This window comes from Bos javanicus, chromosome X (assembly GCF_032452875.1).
Source record: "Bos javanicus breed banteng chromosome X, ARS-OSU_banteng_1.0, whole genome shotgun sequence".
NCBI lineage: Eukaryota > Metazoa > Chordata > Mammalia > Artiodactyla > Bovidae > Bos > Bos javanicus.
The window spans coordinates 120653598-120674548 of NC_083897.1; the positions used below are offsets into that span (position 1 = coordinate 120653598).

Sequence of the window (20951 nt, forward strand, 5' to 3'; positions counted from 1 at the left end):
TTGAAAGCTCTGTTCCAACACAAAAGGGAAGAAAGTATCTGGGCCTCCCTCCCTAGATGTGGGAGGAGCTGTAGGACTTGGCCCTGGAAGGGGCACTGGCTTCAGCCATGGTTGGAGCCCTGGCCGTGCCTCTGAGCCCTGATGTCTCTACCTGATCTCTCAGAGCCTCGACATAGAGGTCTGGGAAGGAAGTTGGGACCTGTCATGGGTCTTGGCCAGCACCTCCAACACCTTCATCTTATTGGCCTCAACACAACCTCTTGAGCCCCACAGGAACTCGTAGTGTGGAGGATCACATTGGGCACCTATTGGTACTTCAGGTACTTCTTCTGCACCAGATCTTTGGTGATGAGCCTTCTGGGTTCCCCAAAGATCCAGTGCCTCCTCCCAGTATAGACCCCCAACACACTGAGGAATTCCCAGACCTCCTCCCTGGTGGCGCGGTTACCCTTCATGAAGATAATGCCCAGGAGCACCATGAGGAAACCGGACTTGGGCACACCCCCCTCATCACTCAGACCTTCATCGCCCCCGAGGTTGAGCTTGTTGATGAGGGCGTAGATGTTCCTGCTACGGTCGACTTCCATCAGCTCCAGGCCAAATACCAGCTCCATGTGCTTAGAGGCTCTCCTGAGGATCTCAGGGATGTGCTGCCTATACTTGGTGCCAACGACCTTCAGCAGGGCGTGCTGCGAGATGGGCTCCTTCTTGGTGGACTTCTCCAGCAGGAACTCCAGCAGCATGCTGGCCTTCCTGGTCAGAGGATCTATTCGAGGGCTCTGAGTGGCAGGGGCTGCCTGGGAGGTACCTGCACTTTCCTCCTCTGGGCCCTGGGCACCTTCATCAGATCCTGCGCAGGAGGGCCCTGCATCAGGAGAGCTAGGGGCCATGGCTTCCTGAAGCTCCTGGTGATCTCCAGTAGCAGGGGAGCCCCGGGAAGAACCCTGAGGGACAGACAAGGGGGAGGAGGAGAACTCCTCTTTGGGGGCTGCAACAGCACTGGTCTGGGCCTCTTGGGGACACTGAGTGTCCCCCTGGACCTGGTGGCATTTCACACAGGCATGGTACTTGTTCTTGTGCATCCGAGGCATGGTGACACAGGTTATGGATCACAGGCGCATGCAGGCAGGGTGGCAGGCAAGGAGGGCACCTAGAGGAAGGACAAGCAGATGTTGTGAGCAACTGCAGTGAGGAGATTCCTCCCTGGCTTGAACCAAAGCCGCCTCTGAGCAGTCCTTGAGGCCAGTGGTCTAGGACCCACAAGTCTTGTGTTCTCCTGGTGAGCCCCTCCCTTGAGACCACTGAGTAGGAAGTGAGAGTGATCTCTGGGGCGCAGCCAGACAGCCCTGCCTCGGTGTTAAGAGGGAGGCCTGTGGGAGCTGGCAGGGGAGGCAGGTCCTTTCAGTTCACATTTCAGAGTCATGATGAAAACTGGGGCAAGACTCCCTCATATTGCCCCTGCCCCCAAACCCACCCACCCTGTTCCCTCTCTTGCTTTGAAGTTGATGCTGCCACTTTCCCTGTCACCCCAGATGATGAGAGGAGGGAATGTTCAGGCCCCCAATGAAGGGAGCCGGGACCCGCCCTTCTGCTGTCTCGAAGCTGCCCGTTCACAACCAAGCTGCAACCTCCCCTAACAGACCACCACCCCCGTCCCCGTGTTTGGCTGGGAGGAAGTGCTGGCCACAGGGGAGGGTCCTGAGTCGGTCGTGTGATGCGGAGGATGGTCATTACCCTGATTCCTCCCGAGCCCTGACATCCTCCCTCTGCTGACCAGCTGCCAGCCCTCAGAACGAGGTCCCCTCTTCCCTGAGTATCCCGTGTTGGCGATCGCAGTCAGGGAGCCCCTCAGCCTTTAGAACTGCCCAGATGCTGACCGGTTGCTCTCCAGCCACGTGACACTGGGTAAGGGGTTAGGCGTGGCCACCCATCTGGGGTGTGGAGACACTCAGTCCCCCCGCGGGTCCCTCCTTCACTCCACAGAATCCCGGACTTCCCTCTACTGAACAGAGCCAGGGTCCACCAACCCTGCACCCAGATCCACCACCCCTGGACCCAGGTTATGTCCCGGGAACCCGTGTGCATAGCCGATGGACATTGCACCTAAGAGCCTGGTCCTAGCCTCCAGGCGTAGAGCAGGTGCAGGGTTGCCGGGGGGCTGTGAAGTCCCCTCTTTTCGGATGGAAAAGGTGTTGGGAGTGCCAGGGCATATCTTTGTAACTATCCAGTGCACTTGTAACTCATGTCACCTCCAACTTGGACCCCTGGTGAGACCTCAGACTCCTCCCTCTGGTCACAACTACAGCAGCTCTCAAAGATAGTAGCCCTCTCAAAGATGGCATCGCAACCCAGCGTGGATAGGCGGCCTTCACTTCCTATCATGCCCATCTGGGCTCCAGGAGGACAGCAGGGGCATGGCTTGGGTGGGCAGGATTCCAGGGGAGTTTCCGGCAAGAGGAGGGATGTGATCCCTTCTTTTACTCATAGTGGCTCCTGAGATGTCCCTGCTGATCTCAGTCAACTGGCCTCACTCCTTACCTCTCACTTGTCTCAGTAAACCCAGCAGGAAGAATTTGGGAGCCCGAGCCTGAAAGCCTTCCTGGACCTGCTGAGACAGACAGTGAGGGCACTTGGGCTCCTTCTTGTGTGCTGAGTGATGCTCTCTGTCTATCCCTGTCTTCCTCCGACCGTAATGCTGCGTTATGTGCCGTCTGCTGACCTGAGGGCAAGGCCTCACCTGGAAGATGTCAAATCCACAGACGCCTGGTGAGAAGTGCACCAGCATCTCATCTGGACACTTCTGCCTAAGGCTTCCTGGAACTGGCTGCTGCAGGTAAGATAAGCGAGAGGGAAGGATGGGAGAATGCCTTCTGTGGTGTGGAACCCCTCACATCTCACTCAGGATCTTCATATTGACTGCAGGCAGAGCCTGGAAACCTTTCCCTTTCTGGTATAAAACCACCCCTGTCCCCACCCATGTACCTCACAACCCCAGCAGAGAAAATGAAGGGGCTCCTTAGCCTGATGGTTCTCACTGTGGGCTCTTAGTCGACTGCAGGGGCATTGCTTGCAAGTTCTGAGATGAATTTCTGTCCTTTTGTACAATTATGGTGATATAGGCTTTTCTCTTTTAGTCCATGTGTGACAGTCTCTTAAGCTCATCATTTACAAGGGCCAGTTGTCATTCACTAACAAAGTTTGTGCTGGTTATTGTATGACCTCTGGGCCATACTGCCATGTCCATCCCAAACTTTGGTGCCCCATGATCCTGGCATGGGGCTCTGAGATGCTGCCTCAGGTTCCTTCAGTGAAGCAGTAGAGGTTCATGGTCTCACGGCCCAGTGGAAGAATCCACTGCTCCAGTTTAAAGCCTTTTCCAGCTGATCCTGTTGTCTGTTTCCTTTGTGGCCTGCACACCTGTGTCAGCCTCAGAGTACTCCCTGACCTGGGCACTCATAGGGTCAAGTTCAATGGAGACTTATTGTTCCTCAGGGATTATTTAGTTTTGTGTTCTTGCTTTTGTTAGTAGTTGTCTTTATTCCTTGTGTAAGTTTTCCATGGTTTGTTCTGGGTACAGGAAACAGCTGCCCACGTGTGATTGTGGTCTCAGCTACTCCCAGTTTGGTACTAAATCTGTAAAGGATTTCAGGAAAATTGACAGTATTACAGTATGTCCTCCTCGTGTATACACCTAAGATACTGTTTGAGACTTCTTTTCCGAAGGGTCTCAGGAAATTCTTGTTTCCTCCAGGTAGACTGGAAACATTTTTCTAAGGTTTCTTTGTAGGTACGTTTTTTATATGGTTGCTTTTGTTTATGGTGTATTTTCTATTACATGATCTAAGTTACTGTTGATTCTTCCAGACCAGTTTCTTGATTTTGCTGTGCTGATCTTTTTTATGACAGTTTTCTGAAGTTCGTTTTCTGTGTCAATATATTCTGTGCCTGTTTCCTAAGAATTTTAATTCAAGGATCAAATACTTAGTGTGATATTTTGCTCCTCATTATTGCTGATTTTATTCATTTTGCTTTGGTGCATATAACTCTGTACTGGCTCTGTGTTCTTATCCATATTTTTTTTCTAGTTTTTAAATTATTAGACTTAAAAAATGTTTTAATTGACAGATAGTTGCTATATAATGTTTTGTTAGTTTCTGCTATACAACAGAATGAATCAGCTATAAGTGTACATATTCCTCCTGCCTCATGAGACTCCCTCCCAGCCCCACACCTCACCCCTCTATTTTGTCACATAGCACCAGGCTGAGCTCCCTGTATTATATAGCAGTTTCCCACTAGCTCTCTATTGTACACTTGGTATAGTATTTTTGTCAGTGCCACTCACAATTCATTCCACCCTCTCCTTCCCTTGCTGTGTCCACATGACCATTCTCTACATCTGTGTCACTATTCCTGCCCTTCAAATAGGTTTATAAGTACCATTTTCTATTTTCCATGTGTATGCATTAATATGCACTCTTTTTCTGTTTTTGAGTTACTTCACTCTGTTTACAGGCTCTAAGTGCATCCACCTCACTACAAGTGACTTAAATTCATTCTTTTTTATGGCTAATATTTCATTGTATGGAGAAGGCAATGGTAACCCACTCCAGTACTCTTGCCTGGAAAATCCCATGGATGGAGGAGCCTGATAGGCCACAGTCCATGGGGTTGCGAGGAGTCGGACACGACTGAGCGACTTCACTTTCCCTTTTCACTTTCATGCATTGGAGAAGAAAATGGCAGCCCACTCCAGTGTTCTTTCCTGGAGGATCCCAAAGATGGGGGAGCCTGGTGGGCTGCCGTCTGTGGGGTCACACAGAGTTGGACACGACTGAAGCGACTTCTGCTATACAACACCATGAATCAGCTCTACGTATACATATTCCTCCTGCCTGATGAGACTTCCTCCCACCCCCTCATCTCACCCCTCTAGGCTGTCACACAGCACCAGGCTGAGCTCCCTGTACTATACAGCAATTTTCCGCCAGCTGTCTTTTGTACACATGGGACTCGATATTTCTCAGTGCCACGCTCTCAATTTGTCCTACACACACCTTCCCTTGCTGTGTCCACAGGTCCATTCTCCCATATGTGTCACTATTCCTGCCCTTCAAATAGGTTCGTGAGTACCATTCCTACTTTCCATGTATATTTGTTAATGTACATTACTTTTCTGTTTCTAACTTACTTCGCTCTGTAAACAGGCTCTAGGTGCATCCACCTCACTACAAGTGACTTAAATTAGTTCCTTCTTATGGGTAATATTCTACTGTATGTGGCTACCTCAACTTCGTTATCCAGTCATCTGTCAGTTGAAGTCTGCTTTGCTTCCACGTCCTGTCTATTGTAACCAGTGCTGCAATGAACATTGGATACAGGTATCTTTTCAATTATTCTTTTCTCAGTGTATATGTGCAGTATTTCTATTGCTGGGTCATATGGTAGTTTTAATTCTAGTTTTAAAGGAATCTCCCCAGTGTTCTCCATAGTGGCTATATCAGTTTCCATTCCCACCTTTTCTCTAAACTCTCCCCAGCATTTACTGCTTGTACAATTTTTGATGATGGCCATTCTGACTTGTATGAGGCGGCACCTCATTGTAATTTTGATGTGCATTTCTCTCGAGATGAACGATGTAGCTCCTCTTTTCATGTGTTTATGAGTTTGTTGCCCCTCTATATTTCTTTTATAAAAGAACAGATTTAGGATTGGAGAAAATTCAGCAGATAGAATAGAGAGGTCCCATACAGCCACTCTCTTCCTCCACTTGGTATCTTCTATTATTAACATCTTGTATTGGTTCAATGGATACAAGTTCATTTTTTACAATTGATCAACTAATGTCAATATGTTATTATTAACTATTGTCCATTGTTTACAATACATTTTACTTTTTGTGTTTTACAGTTCCTTAGTGTTTGACAGATGCATGATAGGATCAACTCAGCCAACATGGTGTCGTGCAGAGGAGTGTGAGTGCCCTATGGATCTCCCATGCTCCACCTGTCCATCCCTCAAAACCTCACTTGGAACCCCTGACAACTACTCAACGTTTTACTCTTTCTAAAGATTTGCATTTTCCAGACTGTAACATTGATGGAATCATACAGTATGTAGGCTCTTTATACTGGCTTCTTCTGCTAATCAATATACATTGAATTTTCTCTATAACTTGTTATGGTTTGAAATGTTTTCTTCCAGGACTGAATAGCGTTCTGTGTAGCTTACCATACTTTGTTTACCCACTCGTGTACTGAAGGTCATCTTTGGTGATTTCGGTTTTTGGCAGCTATGACTTATTCTGCTATTAAAATTTGTTTGAAGGTTTTTGGATGGGCTGGGCTCTTTTGAGTAAATACCTTAACATTCATTTGCTAGATCATATGATAAGACTGGAGCTTCCCTCGTGGCTCAGACGGTAAAGCTATGTTTAGCTTAAAAGAATTTGCCAGACAGTTTCCAAAGTATCAGTATCACTGCATTCCTTTTAGCAGTGAATTCATTTTCAGGTAGTTTGCCTGTTTCCTCTTCATTTATTTGGACTTCTGTGTTTCTGGTTTGTTCCTTTATTTGTGTAGTATTTCTCTGCCTTTTTCATTATTATTATTATTTTAATTATCATGTTTGAGGTCTCCTTTTCCCAGGCTTCAAGGTTGAATTCTATCTTCCTTTTTATTTCTGCCCTCTAAGGTTGGTCCAGTGGTTTGTGTAAGCTTCTTATAGGGTGAGATTTGTGCTGAGTTTTTGTTTGTTTGTTTGCTTTTTCCTCTGATGGGCAAGGCTGAGTAAGGTGGTCATTCTGTCTGCTGATGATCGGGTTTGCATTTTTGTTTTCTTTGTGGTTTAGATGAGGCGTCCTGCAGAGGGTGCTATCAGTGGTTTGGTGATGCGGGGTCTTGTATTCCTGTGGTTTCCTTTGTGTCAGTTCTCACTGTCTGATATCCTAGGGTTAGTTCTCTGATAGTCTAGGATCTTGGAGCCAGTGGACCCACTGTAAAGGCTCAGGGCTTGACCTTGAGTTTTGCGTGGGTCTATACATTCTTTTCTGCTGGTCATGTACTCCTGTCCACTCTCAGCTGGTATTCTGCATCCACTTCTGTGTCTGAAGGTGTATTCCTGATGTATCCATGAAGAGAAATGTATTCCACGTCCAGCAACTCCTCTTGCCATCTTGTTCCTCCTGGACAAGATTCGTGAGAGTCCCTTGGACTGCAAGGAGATCTAACCAGTCAATTCTAAAACATATCACTCCTGAATATGCATTGGAAGGACTGATGCAGAAGCTGAAGGTCCAATACTTTGACGATATGATGTGAAGAACTGACTCATTGGAAAAGACACGGATGCTGGGAAAGATTGAAGGCAGGAAGAGAAGGGGACTACAGAGGATGAAAACATTGGTTGGCATGACCCTCTCAATGGACATGAGTTTGAGCAAGCTCTGGGAATTGGTGATGGACAGGGAAGCCTGGAGTGCTGCAGTCCATGGGGTTTCAAAGAGTCAGACATGACCGAGAGACTGAACAGAACAGATGAGTCATCAAAATATTCTTGTCATTCCTATATTTTCTGGATGAGTTGAAGCCTTCCCTTGCTGATTCCAAAGAAAGTGTGAGAAAATGTGTTCTCTGCTTGGTTTATCAAGTGTGATCCAGGCACACATTTCCCTGGGCAAATTATACAAGCTTTAACCAAAACCTTGCACGTGTCTTGAAATTATCATTGTCCCTATGAACCACAAACTTCAGGGAGGATTGACAGAAACAGTACAAAAACTGGACTCTGGCAATATAAGAATTAGGAACATGGGGCTTAATGAATTACAAATATGATGATAATTTTCCTGATTTTTTTGAAAGATTACTGTCTTTTAAAAATCTTTCATTTTCTACATATAAGGAAATTTTTTAACACAGCAATTTGATAAACTGTACCTTTGTCATTAGAATTGAAACATTAATTTTTCTCTCCCTACTGTCTCACTCCAGAAATTAGAAACTCTCAATGTTCTTGTTTTCTTAGGAAAATAGTTATTTTTCAAAAGTTCAGTGAGAATCTGTTCTTGTAGCGGGATAAATGGAAATAGAGATTATACTACCGAGACTTTGACTGGAATGTCATATTTGACAGACACAGGTAGACTTGGATATGACCAGGTAACTTGAGGAAACTAAGGTTAACCATCAGATCAGATCAGTCGCTAAGTCGTGTCCGACTCTTTGCGACCCCATGAATTGCAGCACGCCAGGCCTCCCTGTCCAGCACCAACTCCCGCAGTTCACTAAGACTCATGTCTTAGTTCACATGTCTAAGTTCACATGTCCATCGAGTCAGTAATGCCATCCAGCCATCTTATCCTCTGTCCTCCCCTTCTCCTCCTGCCCCCAATCCCTCCCAGCATCAGAGTCTTTTCCAATGAGTCAACTGTCCTCATGAGGTGGCCAAAGTACTGGAATTTCAGCTTTAGCATCATTCCTTCCAAAGAAATCCCAGGGCTGATCTCCTTCAGAATGGACTGGTTGGATCTCCTTGCAGTCCAAGGGACTCTCAAGAATCTTTTCCAACACCACAGTTCAAAAGCATCAATTCTTTGGCGTTCAGGCTTCTTCACTGTCCAACTCTCACATCCTTACATGACCACAGGAAAAACCATAGCCTTGACTAGACGAACCTTTGTTGGCAAAGTAATGTCTCTGCTTTTGAATGTGCTATCTAGGTTGGTCATAACTTTCCTTCCAAGGAGTAAGCGTCTTTTAACTTCATGGCTGCAGTCACAATCTGCAGTGATTTTGGAGCCCAAAAAAATAAAGTCTGACACTGTTTCCACTGTTTCCCCATCTATTTCCCATGAAGTGATGGGACTGGATGCCATGATCTTCGTTTTCTGAATGTTGAGCTTTAAGCCAACTTCTTCACTCTCCACTTTCACTTTCATCAAGAGGCTTTTTAGTTCCTCTTCACTTTCTGCCATAAGAGTGGTGTCATCTGCATATCTGAGGTTATTGATATTTCTCCTGGCAATCTTGATTCCAGCTTGTGTTTCTTCCAGTCTAGCGTTTCTCATGATGTACTCCGCATATAAGTTAAATAAACAGGGTGACAATATGCAGCCTTGACATACTCCTTTTCCTATTTGGAACCAGTCTGTTGTTTCATGTCTAGTTCTAACTGTTGCTTCCTGACCTGCATACAAATTTCTCAAGAGGCAGATCAGGTGGTCTGGTATTCCCATCTCTTTCAGAATTTTCCACAGGTGATTGTTATCCACACAGTCAAAGGCTTTGGCATAGTCAATAAAGCAGAAATACATGTTTTTCTGGAACTCTCTTGCTTTTTCCATGATCCAGCAGATGTTGGCAATTTGATTTCTGGTTCCTCTGGCTTTTCTAAAGCCAGCTTGAACATCAGGCAGTTCACGGTTCACATATTGCTGAAGCCTGGCTTGGAGAATTTTGAGCATTACTTTACTAGTGTGTGATATGAGTGCAATTGTGCGGTAGTTTGAGCATTCTTTGGCATTGACTTTCTTTGGGATTGGAATGAAAACTGAGCTTTTCCAGTCCTGTGGCCACTGCTGAGTTTTCCAAATTTGCTGGCATATTGAGTGCAGCACTTTCACAGCATCATCTTTCAGGATTTGGAATAGCTCAACTAAAATTCCATCACCTCCACTAGCTTTGTTCATAGTGATGCTTTCTAAGGCCCACTTGACTTCACATTCCAGGATGTCTGGCTCTAGGTCAGTGATCACACCATCATGATTATCTGGGTCATGAAGATCTTTTTTGTACAGTTCTTCTGTGTATTCTTGCCATCTCTTCTTAATATCTTCTGCTTCTGTTAGGTCCATCCCATTTATGTCCTTTATCGAGCCCATCTTTGCATGAAATGTTCCTTTGGTATCTCTGATTTTCTTGAAGAGATCCCTAGTCTTTCCCATTCTGTTGTTTCCCTCTATTTCTTTGCACTGATCGCTGAAGAAGGCTTTCTTATCTCTTCTTGCTATTCTTTGGAACTCTGCATTCGGATGTTTATATCTTTCCTTTTCTCCTTTGCTTTTCACTTCTCTTCTTTTCACAGCTATTTGTAAGGCCTCCCCAGACAGCCATTTTACTTTTTGCATTTAATGAGGTTCGTGACATTGTACAGGAGACAGGGATCAAGACTATTCCCATGGAAAAGAAATGCAAAAAATGGTTAACCATAGGGAGCCATAAAAACCCGTAGGAAAAACAGCCTGGGACCTTGCTGATAGAATTCCCATCAGCCTTACCAGGTGAGTAAGGAAGATCACTTCTGGTAGGCCCAGGAACTTTAGGATGTTTTGGGGACTTCAGGAAGAGAGGAATTCATCCAGATCTCTAGGTTTGACAACAAGTCTTAGCTGTGGCTTCCTAGCCTCAAGAGGCTATTAAAATTTCCTTCTGGAGACTCCTTATGAACCATTCCAGCAAAGCAGATTTAAAAGCGCCTATTGGCAAATTATTATTCTTACTGTACTTAGATAAATAATCAGGCCGAGTTTATTGAATTGAGACTTCCTTTGCAAACAAATTAGGTCTTAGTTTTCCTGTCTTCGGTAAAAATGAGGGAGATGATAGACAGAAAAAATTGGTTCAATAGAAAGTGTCCTACACATGTGTGGGTATTAGGTTCTAGTGGTATTATGTTTCCTTGAAGTTTTATTATTTACCTGCACACTGGCTTGTATCCTGAATTTTTCTAGTGTCCACCCGTATCTAGCTGCAACTTTCTTACTAAAATTCCCCATTTCTCCCATCCTTTTGATGTGTCTGTGGGGAGACAGTGAGCTCCGAGTGATACACCTCTACCATCTTGATCCGCTAGTTTCCTATTCTTTTGACTTGAATCACTGAGAACTAACATTGCCATTTTCCTGAAGTCCTGCAATGTGAAGCAAATGACTTGATGCAAGATCAGAGCGATTGTCACAACAGCTTATGTTCAAATAGACTTCATGCCTGTTGCTGTACGAGCCACTGAGAAAGTTAACCTGATCACCCAGAGATATTGCTAACTGTGATAGAGACATTTCAAACTGCAATAGTTGCTTCAATCCTGACACCTAGAAAACATCTTGACTGACTACCCTCTGGGCTCAGAAACTGGTTTATAACCAGCTCTGATCATTAATGTCTGCTTTTCTTTTGTTTCCATAGAAATGCCTCTTATTAGTAACTACCTAATACTGCTTGTACCATAGACCTAGCTTTGGGAGCCCACCTGCATCACCACCTATTGAAATGAGATATCACTCTTTTTTAAATTTATTTATTTGGAGCCTAATTACTTTACAATATTGTATTGGTTTTGCCATAAATGAACTGACCTGTTCTCAGAATGATGCAACTGCTGCCATGAAATTCAGGACTCCACTAATCCATTCTCTCTCTCCACAGTGAGCAGATCAGCTTTTACCATGTGAGACTTGCAGGCAAGTTTCAGAGGAGGGACCTGTCAAGGCTTAGGGCACTCTGCCCCCAAATATACCAGAGTGGTATATTGATTATTTTGAATTCAAGTTACTTAAGAAACAGCCAACAGAGGAGGGACATGCTGCCACCTCCCGATTTCTGTCTCCCTGAGAGCAGGAAATACATCTCATTTGAAGGATGTACTGCCTGCATCTGGAGGCAGAGGGAAACCCTTCTAACCAGAAATAGGCAGTTCAAGCAGAGAAGCCTGTATACACAAACATTGTTAAGTCTTTCATTTACTACCCTGGGTACCGATTCTGTTTAGATTCCTTACTAGTTGAGTACCTAAAACCTAAGTTGATTTGTCCTGTTGATTCCTCACAAATTGTTTTGTTGTCTACAAAATAAAGAAGCTGCCTGCTTTGCCCACTTCTTAGGTCCCATTTCTATGACACGTCTGTGCACATGAATTGCAATTTGTCTCTTTTTCTCCTGTTACCCTATCTTGTGTCAAGTTTATTAGTAGTCTAACCACAAGAATTCAAAAGGGGTAAAGGGAGGAATGTCCTTCTTCCCTAAACACCTCAAGGGAGTTCACCCTTACATCTCAGAAACTCCCTGCAGACGATGTGCATAGCATACCAATCTGTGCACTGGAATCTCCTGCATTGAGATAAGAGCAGAGACACCATAGATTTCTATCTGGTAGGGGCCGAACTCCACAAATGCATATTGAAGGCATAACTCAGAGTACTTCAGAATGCAACTGCAGTTAGAAATAAGGTCTTTAAAGTGATGGTTGAGTTAAAATTAAGTCATTCAGTTCAGATCAGTTCAGTCGCTCAGTTGTGTCCAACTCTTTGTGACCCCATGAATCGCAGCACGCCAGGCCTCCCTGTGTATCACCAACTCCCGGAGTTCACTCAGACTCACGTCCATCAAGTCAGTGATGCCATCCAGCCATCTCATCCTCTATCGTCCCCTTTTCCTCCTGCCCCCAATCCCTCCCAGCATCAGAGTCTTTTCCAATGAGTCAGCTCTTTGCATGAGGTGGCCAAAATACTGAAGTTTCAGCTTTAGCACCATTCCTTCCAAAGAAATCCCAGTGCTGATCTCTTAGGGTGGGCCATAACCCAGTGTGACTATAAGAAGAAATGGAGACAAAAAAAGAGGCACCAGGGATATATGCCCTCAAAAGGAATGCCAAGTGAAGAGGGTGGCCACCTGGCAGCCAAGGGGAGAGGCCTCAGGGTAAATCAGCCCTCATCTTGGACTTGCAGCCTCTAGAACTCTGAGAAAATAAATTTCCGTTGTTTCAGCCACTGATTCTGTGGGGTTTTGTTGTGGAAAGCCTAACAAATCAGTACGTTAGCCCAGGTAGAGATTTCCTCCTGGATAGTCTTTGTACTTTCCTGTCATTCCTAAAGGCTATCTCAAGATCTTGTTTATGTGATTGCAGCTCCTTGTTTCTAAAGTTGTTTGGGCATAGGCTAGGTCTTGATCTTATCCTCACCAGAACTAGCATAGAGCCTTTCAAAGAGCAGATGCTCAAAAAATAAATGAAGACAGTAAGAGGTCTAACTTGTTAAGGTTTAATACCTCCTGCATTTTTCAAGAAGCATATCGAGGTATAAATTATTTAATTTTACAAAACAGAAGACAGAAAAGATGGAGAACAATCAAGGTTCATCATGTTTTGAAATTTTTGTCATTTTATTTTTTCATTCCATTGTCCCGGCAGTATTATTGTGGGATTGCTTCCCATTTCAGCAGAAGTCCCTCTTTTGATGTCAAATTTTCTTATCTGGATGATTTTTAAAGTCTTGGTCTTCAGTAGGGGTGGGAGAAGCTGCTGGACGTGGCTGTGGAACATGCCTGGAAGTGACAGTGGTGCCAGGCCTGGTTGGAACTGTGGCTCAAGCTCTCTCCTCCTCATCTCACAAAGCTTCTTCATACTGTGATGAGAAGGCACTGGGGACCGTATCAATGACTTTTGCCAAAAATTCCAAGACTTTCATTTTGCTAGTTTCAGCATGGGCTCGTGGGCCCCACAGGAACTCGTAACGTGGAGGATCACTTTTGGCAACCTGGCGGTACTCCAGGTACTTCATCGTCACAAAGTCTTTGGTGATGAGCTTCCTGGCTCTCCATAGATGAAGTGTTTTCTCCCAGCATATACTCGCATCATACTCAAGAACTTCCAGATGTCTTCCTCAGCGGCACAGTTGCCCTTCACAAAGATCACACCCAGAACTGTCATCAAGAGACCAGTCTTAGGTAAGCCCTTACCATCCCACAGCCTCCCATTGTTGGGCAGGTTCAGTTTGCTGACAAGGTCATAGGAGTGGATGGTTGAATCAACTTCCTTCAAGCCAACTGCAAAGACAGCCTCGATGTGTTCAGAGGCTCTCTTGAGAATCTCAGTAAATAGGTTATGGTATTTTGGGTGGATAATCTTCAGCATATCTTCCTTCATGATGGGCTGCTTCATTTTATATTTATGCAGAAGGAACTGTTCCAACAAACTTGTCATGCTGTTCAGAGTATCACTGTAGGTGTTCTCAGTAGAAGATGAGACATCGGAGGAACGTGAATCTTCGTCATCTTGACTGGTATCTTCTTCATCAGATGTTGTGTCATAAGTAGTTGAAAAAGTGCTGGTAGTAGATGGGGCTTCCAAAGACCCCTGGGAAGTACTATTTGACCCAGTAGCTGATGAGCTCTGTGAATTATCTTCTAAAAGAGAAGAGGTAGAGGGAAGCTCTTCCATTACTGCAGTGGGCTGAACTCCCCTGTGACTCTGGGGCTCATATTGGGCCTGGTGGTGTTTCTCATGGATGCAGAGCTTATGATTCTGACCCCGAGGCATGATGCCTGCGCTGGGGGACAATGATAAGTGTGAGTAGGAGGGCAGGTGATAAGGGCCCACAGGAAGATGAAGGTTGAGTGTGCAGCTGCAGCAGGGAAATACCACCTTGGTTATCAGGAAGGCTTCATTTATGGTTTGCTTGAGGGCACTTTTCTGAAAAACCCCAGGGTTCCTATTCTCCTAATCAGCCTGTCCTTTGGGAAACATATTGAAGGAAATTAGAGTGATCTTTAGGCTTCATCCTGCTACCCCTGCCTCAGGCACGCTGGGGTGATAGAAGGGGCTGGTAGTCTCCTACACAGAGGAATCAGTTATTTCACATTCAAGACCACCACCCAACTAGTGGCCAGTCATAAGACCCATTCCCTCTGCTGTCCTGTAGTTGTCATCACAAATTTCCCTGGGATTTCTGAGAAGTGCAGAGGTCCTCAGCTTATCACCCCAGTCATTAGTTATCACCCAGTACTGAGTGCTCAGTGGGAAGTTTTCTGTCCTGGCCTCTGGAGTCCTCAACACTAATTAACAGTGCTTCCTTTGGTTCCCCATAGAGCCTGGTGTCCCCACCCCTTTCTTGGAATAGTATCTGCACCTTCATACTAAGGGGGTTCAGCTGCTACACACCTGATGTAAATAAATGTTGATGGAACTTCAGCTTGATAGCTCTGCCCTGGTTTTTCAAGGGCTATAAGGAACAGCGCTGGTTTCATTATCATTTCTTTTTATTGGTAGATGATCCCTCAGTCCTTGCTTTGACCTCTGTTGTGGCCTGAAATTCTACCCTCCCTTCCACTTAGGTCCACCCCTTCTACTACTATACTTTCTTATAGTAGGGCAAGCATCTCTGTGAGACCCCGAGGACAAAGTAAGATTCTCCTCATACGTCCATACCTGTTCTTGGTCTTCTGAGGTGCAGAGGATGAGATGAATCATATGGTTATGGGCTGGGTGGTTCCCTAAGTCTTCAGGGTATTCAGCTGGTTTTTGGAAAACCTGGGAATAATCCCACTGCTGGCCCTAGGCTACACCCCTTGGACCATGTCCCAACTCCTCTTGTGACATCATAGAAGGAAATGTGCATGTCATGTCAACAATGAGCAGGTATCCCAGGGATGCCACCAGGAAGGCCAGGGTTCTGTGTGGTTTCCTCAGAGTTCTGAGGTCAGGGTGTTTTGTAAGTTCAAAGCTGGTATCCTGGCAGCATTTGGGGCTCCTTTCTCTGTTTACATAAGGGAACTCTACTCAGACTAAGGTCCTCAGTCCCTGTGGTGCCAGAGAGGGAAAGTCTGGGAATGCCACATGAGGTTACTCTTACCTGTGCCTTCAGGGACCACATCAAGGTTCAGGCTTCTTGGGGCCCTCTGTGTTCAGTGTAGGGGTATGCCCTCACTCAGGTTCCTCATCTTGATTCCTGGGGGACTCTGGATTTCTTCTTTCTTTCAACCTAAGGTGACCCATGTAGACCAAAGACCATGTCCTTGCAGGCCCTGAAAAGAAGTGAGTGAATGCGCAGCCTGGCAGCCCTGTCTTGGGCTTCTGAGAGCCGACACAGGCCAGTCTCTCTGTGACTTCAGTTCCTCATTCATCTGTCTTTACCTTGACTCATGTCTCTTCTATGGAAGCCTTCTTGGGAAAAGCCACGTATTTGAAAAGTCTTAGTCTGCCTGCAACAAATCTCACAGAGAATGGGCTGAGTCCCAGGAGTGATGGGGAAGCTGCAGTCTGGGAGGGGCCCCAGCATAGGTGGTGTGCTATCAGAGAAAACACGCTGATCTCTTCCTTCTCTTCACTGACCAGACACAGCTTCTTGTAGAACCTTCACTCTTAACAGATTTACTCTGAAAGGAAGGGGCTGAGTTAAATGATTTTCTGCATCTCTGATCTACTGCCATTTACTGACATTTCCTTTGTATATAAATTGTCACTGAATGCTGTCTCCTTCCTTATTCATACTTCACTTTTATTTTCATATTTTTGTTACTTATTCCTGGAGCTTTTTATTCAAAAACCGTGTTTGGGGTATGAAATTCTGCTATTTCACATGTGAAATACCTTTCGGACTAATGTTCAGAAAGGAAGTGACCCAAGGTTAGCCTCATCCTGGAGGAGTGGCACAGTATGGGCTCTGGAGGAATTCAGTGCTGGGGTTCAGTCCAGCTCCTATCATTTATGAGCTTTGAATTTCAGCTTCTTTATTCCAGCTTCTTTATCTGCAAATTCTGTTTGAAAGAGTCTATAATGTAGGACCACAGACATGTGTGATGTATGTAAATCACCTGGCACAGTATGAGACAAGCTTTGGTACTTTGACTGAATGGCATTATGAAGGTGATTTTGACCCCAAATGATAACAAACTTCCATCACATAATTTTATTTCCAGGCTATATTAGAGAATATGCAACTCCAAATAATAATCAAATCCACTTTCCCTCAGAGTGTGAGCATTTAAATGATACCTTGTTCTTTAAAAAAAAAATACTGAAATTTTATTAATTTTATAGATAACAGCAACAGAAAATAAGAGCATATACCACATAGAAATCTTAAAATGTGTTTTATTTAAATACTAAGCAGGTATTTGTATGTATAATTACTCTGTTGATGTGTTCTGATCCTTCCTTGTTCATTTTTTTTTTAATTTCCAAGGTCTTAATTTTTAAATTTGCTAGTAACGTTAATAAGACTAAATTTGTAGTCATGCGGTAATTTTCTAAAAAGTAATTTGTTATAGATGAACTGCATTTAATAAAAATTAAATATAAAAAAAATCCACATTCAGCACTAATGCTCTCAAGCAAGTAAAACTAAGCAGTATTTCCCTATTTGAGCACCTGTTTTAATAGGTGTTTGGGGTTATCTTCTCCATATGGATGCAAGGACAAGTTCATTTGTCTCAAGGACCAGCAACTTCCCTCTCAGATGTTTTTTTTTGTCCAAACCACCCCTAATTTAATCCCACTGACAGTAAAAATTGAGCCCTCCCTTAAAGTTTGCCAAATTACACTAAACATAATCTAATTAAACTGCCCATTTACCAGAACAAGTTCTGGTGCTCCCATCCCAGAAAAAGAGAGACAGTCCAGTGACGTCTTGGCATCTCACTTCAATGGGTATCACCCTTATTTCTCAGAAACTCTCTGGACAGCTTTTGATGAAAATGTGTATTTTGAGTGTTCACTTGCCCTGGCTCAAGTGCACAGGGCCCCTTCCATTCCCTATGGTTTTCGTATATCCCCAAATAATGGTGAATACATGGTTTAGATATACTCCAGGTTTACAGCCTCACCTCTGAGAACCTTCATATGAGTGTCTGGCATCACTCCCACAGCTTCATCTAGCCCACCATGCATCTGGACTGAAACTGACCTCCTACCGAGGAACTAGACATTTCCCAAGACCCAATGACGCCTTAATCAGGTAACTTCGACTTGCTTGCCCTCATCTGGAACCTCCTCTTCCACACCTCCCCCATTTAAATTTATGATTTGTTTATTCCTTAGAGTTAGCTCACCACCTTCCTTATATGGTCCCTGCTGCTAGACTCAAAATTCCATGGGCAGTGGCTTGGGCTTCATTCTCTTACCAACCCAGTACTATAAGACAGCCTTGTAATCAGAATATGGTCAATGAATTTGGGAGAAAAAGGAAATAATGAGCAAAGACTCTCTTGTATTATGATTTAAGTGTCATACAGTTTGAATAAGCTAAACAAATCTAAGTCCATGTTATTTACTTTTACAAGGAAAGAGGACAGATAAGAAGACAGACAAAGAATAAACCAGCGTTTACTCTGAAAGCTTTGTGATCCCAAATACTTATCTCTAGGATTCTTACACATTTCCAAGTAAAATTCTATTCCAATTTTATGTTACCTTGTTCTGGACCATAAGGAAAATATTGAAGTCTTTTCAACTTATTTATAAATAATGAACTCTTAGTCTTAAACCTAACAGCAGTAAACATGACATCCATGACATTAACAAACCTAGATTCTGAAGCAAAATAAACCTTATGAAGAGTAGTGACATTTAAAAATACAAAAAACCTTTACCTCCCTAGCTAAATCATCTATTTTTGACTGGATATTATTCATATGGATAAAAGTAGAAAACATGTATATTTTGTTAAACCTGCACCTAAACTCCCTTACTACTTAAAACTGTGAAGAACATATGGGTTTTGTTCCCCCCACCCCTATTACTCCACACTATTTAAGAGGTGGACTGTTCTCTTCCAACACAAAGGGAACAAAGTGCCCTGACCCCTCCCTAGATGTGGGAGGAGCTGTAGGACTTGGCCCTGGTAGGGGCACTGGCTTCAGCCATTATTGGAATCCTGGCCGCGCCTCTCAGCGCTGCTCTCTCCACCTGATCTCAGAGCCTCATCATAGAGGTCTGGGAAGGAACTCGGGACCTTATCCTGGATCTTGGCCAGAACTTCCAACACCTTCATCTTAGTGGTCTCAGCATAAGCTCTCGGGCCCCACAGGAACTCGTAGCCTGGAAGATCACTATTGGGCATCTGGCAGTAGTTGAGGTACCCCTTCTGCACCAGATCTATGGTGATGAGCTTTCTGGGCTCCCCAAAGATGGAGTGCTTCTTCCCAGCATAGATCCCCAAAACACTGAGGAAATCCCAGATCTCCTCCTCGGTGGCACAGTTACCCTTCATAAAGATGATGCCCAGGAGCGCCATGAGGAGACCAGACTTGGGCAGCTCCTCCTCATCACTTGAACCTTCCTCAACCCTGAGACTGAACTTGTTGACGATGGTGTAGATGTTCCTGCTGCAGTCGACTTCCTTCAGCTCCAGGCCAAATACCAGCTCCACTCGCTCAGAGGCTCTGCTCAGGATCTCAGGAAGTGCTGCTTGTACTTCCTGCCTATGATCTTCAGCATGGCGTTCTGTGTGATGGGCTCCTTCTTGGTGTCCCTCTCCAGCAGGAAATCCATCACCATGCTGGCCTTCCTCATCAGAGTATCTTTGCGAATGCTCCGAGCGAGCAGGGCTGCCCGGGCGGCATCTGCACTTTCCTCCTCGGGGCCCTGGGCACCTTCCTCAGATCCTGCACAGGAAGCCTCTGCAACAGGAGAGCTAGGGGCCACGGCTCCCTGAAGCTCCTGGTGATCGGCAGCAGCAGGGGAGCTCGGGGGAGAACCCTGAGGGGCAGAAGAGGGGAAGGATGGGCACTCCTCTCCTGGGGCTGCAGCAGCACTGGCCTGGGCCTCCTGAGTGTCCCCCTGGACCTTGTGGCATTTCCCACGGGCATGATGCTTGTTTTTGTGCTTCCGAGGCATGATGACACAAGTCAGGGACCGCAGGCGGGCGTGCAGTTACGAAGGCAGGCTTTGAGTGGCCTTGAGGAAGGACAAAGAAATGTGAGCACCTTCACCAGGGAGGGTCGTCCCCGGTTTAAACCAAGTCCGCTTTGTAGGTGGCCTTGAGTCCACTGCTCTAGGACCCACAAGTCTCCTGTTCACCTAGTCAGCCTGTCCCCTAAGACCCCTGAGGAGGAAGTGAGAGTGAGCCCTGGGGCGCAGCCATACAGCCCTGCCTGGGCGTTAGAGGGGGACCTGTGGGGGCTGGCAGGGGAGGCATGTCCTTTAAGTTCACATTCAGAGTTAGGATGAAAAATGGGGAATGACCCCCTAGCACCCGCCCTGATCCCTCTTCTGCTCTGAAGCTGATGCTGCCACCTTCCCTGTGACTCTGGAGAAGGAGAGGAGGGAGCGCTCAGCCTCCCACCTAAGGGTCCTGGGACTCACCCATCCGTACGCAAGCTCTAACCTCCCCACTCAGACCGCAGTCTCCCTTCCCCATGTTTGGCCGGGAGGTAAGCACTGACCACAGGGGAGGGTCCCAATTCGCCCATGTGTCTGGGAGGATGGTCCTCACCCTGGCTCCTCCTGAGCCCTGACATCCTCTCTGTACTGACCAGCTACCAGCCCCTCGGACCGAGGTGCCCTCCTCCCTCAGTGTCCCGCATCCGAGATCACAGCAAGGGTGACCCGCAGCCGTTAGAGCTGCCCGGATGCTACCCTAATGCTCCGAGGCCAAGTCACGCGGGGTGGGGGTTTTGCTTGGCCACCATTCTGGGGTGTGGAGACCCTCAGTCCCCCCCGAGGGTCCCTCCTTTAGCTACAGGGCTCGGGGCTTTCCCTTTACTGAGCAGAACTGTAGTCCACCAGCCCTGGACCGAAGCCTTCCTCTCGGAGACCACCGGTTAAATGGATGGACTTGGGGCTTAAGATGCAGGCACGAATCTTCCAGGGGAGAGCAAGGGCAGGGTGTCTGGGGGTTGTCCGGCCCCCTCTTTTCAGAGGGAAAGGCTTGGTCGTGCTGGACGTGTGTCCCCGCACTTGTAACTCACGTCACCTCACACTTGGACACCTGATGAGACCAGGGAGTCCTCCATCTGGGCACCCTACATGGCAGTTCTCTAAGATGTCAGCAGCTCTCAAAGATGGCTTGGCAGCCCCAGCGTGTGCGTGTGGTTGTCACTTCCTGTCATGTGCTTCTGTGTTCTCGGTGGACAGCAGAGGCGGGGCCAGGGCGGGCGGGGTTCCGGGGGAGCTTCCCGGAGGATTGGCATGTGAACTTTTCCTTGAATCGTCGCGGATCCTGAGACCTTCCCTGTACTGAG

The 20951-nt window shown here is 45.9% G+C and overlaps 1 protein-coding gene and 2 pseudogenes across 1 annotated transcript; all 3 read right to left on the bottom strand.

Annotated features, from left to right (window-relative positions):
• Window positions 1–305: 305 nt before the first annotated feature.
• Window positions 306–1091, bottom strand: LOC133242677 (melanoma-associated antigen B17-like). The gene has a single exon (XM_061408824.1). The coding sequence runs from the start codon at window positions 1089–1091 to the stop codon at window positions 306–308; it is 786 nt and encodes a 261-aa protein (XP_061264808.1).
• Window positions 1092–13357: 12266 nt separating this feature from the next.
• Window positions 13358–14248, bottom strand: LOC133242887 (melanoma-associated antigen B5-like; annotated as a pseudogene).
• Window positions 14249–18625: 4377 nt separating this feature from the next.
• Window positions 18626–19605, bottom strand: LOC133242678 (melanoma-associated antigen B1-like; annotated as a pseudogene).
• Window positions 19606–20951: the final 1346 nt, after the last annotated feature.